Source organism: Scedosporium apiospermum (assembly GCF_000732125.1).
Source record: "Scedosporium apiospermum strain IHEM 14462 chromosome Unknown SEQ_SAPIO_0086, whole genome shotgun sequence".
Classification (NCBI taxonomy): domain Eukaryota; kingdom Fungi; phylum Ascomycota; class Sordariomycetes; order Microascales; family Microascaceae; genus Scedosporium; species Scedosporium apiospermum.
In genome coordinates this window covers 80928-86927 of record NW_015971787.1, presented here as the reverse complement: position 1 = coordinate 86927, position 6000 = coordinate 80928, and the positions used below count along the sequence as shown (strand labels likewise).

General features: G+C 42.8%; 1 protein-coding gene and 1 pseudogene across 1 annotated transcript; both read left to right on the top strand.

The window, feature by feature from the left end:
- Positions 1–1671: 1671 nt before the first annotated feature.
- On the top strand, positions 1672–2702 carry SAPIO_CDS2253 (Class II aldolase adducin domain protein; the record flags this gene model as incomplete). The annotated part of the gene is made up of 3 exons (XM_016785329.1): positions 1672–1856; positions 1920–1944; positions 1998–2702. 3 exons carry the CDS (start codon positions 1672–1674, stop codon positions 2700–2702), a joined length of 915 nt encoding a protein of 304 aa, XP_016644705.1.
- A 688-nt stretch (positions 2703–3390) lies between these two features.
- Positions 3391–5541, top strand: SAPIO_CDS2252 (annotated as a pseudogene; the record flags this gene model as incomplete).
- Positions 5542–6000: the final 459 nt, after the last annotated feature.

Sequence of the window (6000 nt, the reverse complement as noted above, 5' to 3'; positions counted from 1 at the left end):
TAATCTATATCTATTATATTACTTTAATATTAAAAGATATTTATCTAGTATTTAATATATATTAAAAAATAGAAAAGAAAATTATATTTTAATTATCTATTAAAGTAAAATTAACTTAGATCTTAATATTTTTATATATAAAATTAATATATTTATCTCTTTTTTCTTTAAGTAATTATAGCTTCTTAATTTACTTAATCTTTTTACTATTCTAAACTTAAAATTAAATAAATTAATATTATAAAATTAGATTTATTTTCTTATTTATATAATCTTTTTCTTTTTTCTTTTTTCTCTTTTCCTCTTTTTTTTTTCTTCTCTTTTTATAAATATAAACTCTTTAAGTAAGTTATTATAAGATAAGAATTTTAATTAGTTTTTAACTAAAAAATAAAAAAACTAAATTTATAATTTAAACTTAAAATTATATCTTAACTTTAATAACCTTACTAAGTAAAATAATAAAATATTTATAAGAATATAAGAAGTAAATTTATATTTATTATAAAATTATAATAATCTTTATATTAATCTTTATAAACTATTAATATAAAAGCTATTTTATAATTATATTATTTTTAATAAAATAAACTTTTTATTTTTTTTATTTTAATTAAATATATTATAAATAATATTTTTTATAATTTAAAAAATAAAACTATTAAGAAGATATAGAAAAATATTATACTTATCTTATAAGAACTTCTTTAATAAGAATTTTATTTCTTTTTTATTTATAAATATATAATTTTCTAATTTTTTTTTTAAAAAGAAATCTAATAAATTTAATAGTTAATTTTATTATTTACTATATAGAATAAATAATTATTATAAAAAAAGATATAGACTTTATCCTCTAAATATTTACTAATTCTAAATATTTTTATTTAAATTATCTTATTAAAGATTAAAAAAGTAAGTTTTTAATATATTTTATAATAATTTTTATATTAATTATATTATAATTATATAAAAGGTTATTAATATTATTTCTTTAATTAAGTAAATTTAATATTTATAACTTTCTTAATTAATAATCTTAATATTTATAAGATCTAAAATCTTAAGAAGTTATTATTTTAAGATATTTTAAAAAATTTAAATAAAAAAACTTATTTTAAGATATTTATAATAATAAAGAAAATTTTAATATAAACTTTATAATAAATACTTTTATCTTAATTTTTATATTTCTAATAATATTTATTATAATTATATTAATTAATTATTATAATAATTATTATATATTTTAAAATTATTTTTTACTATTAATGGGTAGGTCTGGTTGTAGGTAACCTGCCCTAAAGTATAGGTACCTTCGAGAACTTGTTTGTAATGTTGCAGTGGGTTATGGGTTAGATGGGTAGCCTGCCATGGGTTGGTGGGCTCCCAGCCTACCCGCGGGCAATGTTGCAATGGGCGGCGGGTGGGTGGTGGGTGGGTATTCCGAGCCCTACTTGTGGATCGATAATGAGACGTCGCGCTACCGAGGCACCCCGCATTCTGCCCCGGACTTAACGATCCAGTCGTCATCAACATATTATTAAGAATAGAAACTTCCCCACAAGTCGGACATTTTATCCTTCCCTGGCACCAGCGGTCCCAAGCGTCCGTTTTATCTCCCCCATTTCGCGATTTCTATTGCTGTACTCGTTAATAACGACGCTGACCATGGCCCCATCCGCCGAGGAAGCGACAGCCGCAGTTGCTAGCGGGCCAGATGCAACGGTTGTCTCGTCTGGTCTCGCTAGTATCGGGCCGCCCAAATTTGCCGACCCTCATGAGGAGCGACAGTATTTGAAGGGCAGACTCGCTTTGGCGTTCCGTATTTTCGCGAAGCTTGGTTTCGATGAAGGGTGAGTCTTGCTCAGCAAAGGAGCCGCTTCTAGTTGCCCCGCTTGCTCACAATGATGGGACAGTGTTGCCGGCCATATCACGGTCAGGGTAGGGTCATCAGCGTCTCCATGTGATGGTATTCATTTTAATCGAGTATTTAGGATCCCGTTGAACCAACCAGCTTTTGGGTGAACCCGTTCGGTGTCGCATGGCCTCTGCTGAAGGCGTCGGATCTCATTCGCGTAAACTCCAAGGGCGAAGTTGTCGAAGGTGGTCCAGTCAGACTGCTAAACAATGCAGGTGAGTACATTGCACTTCCTCGCCATTTACGGCCTCGCTCCACCCAGCCTAATCTCCTCCGTAAAGCCTACATGATTCATCACGCGGTCCACGAGGCCCGGCCCGAGATTAACTGCGTTGCTCATTCGCACTCCGTCCACGGGAGGGCATTCTCCACTCTCGGCCGGTCCATCGATATCATTACCCAGGACTCGTGTGCGTTTTACAATGACCTCGCCTTCTATAATTCCTTCGGTGGGATTGTCCTCGGCGCCGAAGAGGGTGTCCGCATCGCTGGGGCCTTGGGGAACAAGAAAGCCGCTATTCTGGCCAATCACGGTCTTCTCACAGCTGGGAAATCTATCGAGAGCACCGTCTTCTGGTTTATGAGCCTTGAGACTTGTTGCCGTGTTCAACTTCTTGCCGACGCTGCTGCTGCCGGTCGGGGAGGGAAAGTTGTGAAAATTGAGGATGAGGAGGCAGCGTATACGTATAAGGCGGTCGGCAGTGAGCTCGCAGGTTGGTTCTCTGCCCAGCCAACGTTTAAGCTTATGGAGCTTGAGAGTGGAGAAGATTATACCTCCTGATGAATTCGGTTACTGCGATAGTTATTTGGCTGGAAGATCCGTCGTGATGAGCAACGACACTAAATTTACGCCCGATTGACAGCTGCGTGCCGACCAATAATTTGGTTCTGTGAACTAATCTGCTAGCCATGATTAAAAGTGCTTTAGGTGGTACCCTTTGGAAGGGCCTTTACCCCATGGCAAAGTCACTCGGTGTGTTGTCAAATAGAGCACGGTATTCGGTCTTTGAAGCAGCACAGAGGCGGAGGTAGCTGTTGGGAACTCCATTCCCCCAGGCGACCAGGCACAGCACTTCAAGACCGTCCCTGTCATTAGGATCTTGTTGAGCCCAAATCACCCACGAGTACTAGTTTCCAAAGCTATACTGTACTTCTGATTAGCCAGTATTGTAAGTTAAAATTGACTCGGCCAGTATAAATCACTGACAGAATGATCGCTAATCGTTAACAATACTCTGCGGCCCCTTATTTTTCCTCTTCTGCCATAGGGCAATCTTTCAAATTATTGGTGGCTATGTAATTTGTCCAGTTTGAATGCATGAGCGAGCACTGCCACTCCCCTTGGGATGGAAGTTCCAAGCCCGCCAGACAGCCTCATGTTCGGACAGGATTAAATTAGGATCTCTTCTTCCGTTGTAAAGTCGGTTAACTAATGCCTAGAGCTCTCGGTGACCCGTATTTGAATTTAAATGGGCTCACTCAGCATCACGCGCATCGTGATGGAACAACCACCGAACCTCATCTATGGACCACTTGACCACGAACGGAAGGAGATCCGCCTCCTCGAACTCATCCCCAATGGAGGTGATGCCGACGCCAAGATACATTGTCGAATGTATGTCGCATCGCTAAATGAAAACGACTTAATCTTTGACGCTCTCTCATACACATGGGGTACAGAGCCCGCAGACCGCCCGATCGACATTGATGGGAAAGCGACGCTTGTGACTGCGAATCTCGAAGCCGCGCTCCGTCGTCTTAACGAGTACTATAACCCCAACGATAAGGACAATGCAAGTGCCACGGCGCATAAAATCTGGATAGATGCTCTTTGTATCAACCAAAAAGACACTCCAGAGAGGGACAGCCAGGTCTCGATGATGCGTGATATTTACGAGGGAGCGAAAGATGTGATCGTCTGGCTGGGTGAATGGAAGGCCCCCGTCTCCTCGACAGGGGAAACACGAGAATGGGGGAATAGTGGAGGCCCAAACCCGAATCCCAATGAATCGGTCGCCCGCGCCATGGCTGCTCTCAGCGAGATCGGCCAGGGCCGCCATGCGTGCGAGATAGACCTCTTTGCCAACCTCAGGGAGCAAGAAAATCAGGAGGCACTCTCGGTGATGCGTTATCTCCTCAAGCACCCTTACTGGCACCGGGCCTGGGTAGTGCAAGAGACGGTTACAGCTCGTCATGCAATGATCCTCTGCGGCAACGTCACAGCCCAGTTTGATCACTTCCTTAATCTTGGTGGCCTTCGAGGCACGCAGGACATGGCCTGCTGCGAAGCTCGCTGGCATAGCCTATCCTACGACCTCCAGGAAGCATATTTTTCTCACACGCCCCTCGTTTGGAATCTAAAGACTACAAGGGAGTCCTTTTACGACCAGGGTAGCCTAAAGATGTCATTGGAAAATCTGCTGGTGCACTTTCGGCAGCGACAATCAACAGACCCGCTGGACATGGTTTATGCCTTTGTGGGCCTCGTTAAGCGGTGGCAGGATGACAAAGGACCTTTGGAGATAAGCTACGCGCTTGAACCTGCGCAGTTGTACACACGAGTGGCGTTCCGCATTCTCTCACAAGGCAAAAATCTGAATCTTCTGGCCCATTGTGAAAGACGAGGCCAAGTGGAGGGGCTTCCCTCCTGGGTACCAGATTGGACAAGCCGCGGCTACACAAAAGAGATGCTTGATGTGAGCTCGACGACGCTGGCACCCCTCATTTACAAGGCCTCTGGCGAGGGTGATGCCTATACCTTTATGCGACCAAAACTCTTTGGTGGATCTGTCTTACTGTTGGGTGGACACAAGGTCGGGGTTGTGACTGGCTCGGTGCCACCAGCGACTCACCCGATCGAAACCATCCAGAGGTGGTGGGCCGCCGCGACCGAATGGTTTGAGCATGACGAGGAAATTGCCCGCGTTAAGAATGCTCATCCCGAGGCTGCGGACATCGGGGATTCACAATCCGGCCGAGGCGTCTTGCCTAAGATGAAGCCAAGATGGTTCTTCTGGGGCTCAGACCTTCAAGATACATCGCTTTATGACTGCTTTTTCCGCACACTACTTGGAGATTTCATCACACCCTTGACTACCAGCGGTATTCCCTTCCGCCGTGCATCTAGCGAAGATGTGGCCCTGTTCCAGCACATGATGAGGGATGCATGTATTATACCGAGCCGTCCAAACCGCGAGGGTTCTGATTGGTTTGATTCGGGAACGAGACCGTACAGAGAGCAGGAGCTCTGGATATCATATTCCCGGTCTCAGAGTCTCAATAAGCGATTCTTTTCTGTAGCTGCTGAAGATTCTGCGCCTATACGCAAGCCAGGAGGGGATGTGACCGCTGAACCGGGGAACAGCCACGCTACAGCCGTTGAACCTCCAGGACGGAGTGAAGGCTACATGGGAATAGGCCCGACAGGGATGCGGGAGGGAGATGAGGTTTGGGTTTTATTCGGATCACCAATCCCATTTGTCCTGCGAAGGGTGGAAAAGTCTGTGGGCGTCTTACACCTGGATAACTGTCTAGAGGTGGTCGGGCCTTGCTTTGTAAATGGCATCATGTATGGCGAAACAGTGGAAAGGGCTAATCAAGAGGGGCTTTTTTTAGCTTGAAGGTGGTTTCTGGCGCGGTGGATATGTCGTTGAGTCTTGCCAAGAGTGGCTTTTTCCAAAACAGGGGGGATGTGCCCGTGCTTCCACAATCGTAGAGAATCGATCAGTATCTTCCTCACATCCCACGCCGAAGCCAGCCCTTCAACGTTGATGGCCAAGTTCAGACTCGGAAACCCGCTATGTGCCTATATCTCCACCTTTTTGGCTAGATATCTAAAAATCGGTCGAGATGGCTCTTCTAACTTCTAAGTCTTTTACCATGCCTGGCTTTCTCTCAGACATTTATATCAAGGTGCATCAATCACGTCCATATTTCGTCGGACGATGTTCTTGATTCAGCGGCTGCGTATTCGCTACCCTTACGATGTAGACCCTAGTTTAGCTATACCAAGAAGATATACGAGAAACAAAGGCTCCGTATCCAGCGTTTTCTCCCCACGCAGTTATGAAGATCCTTAA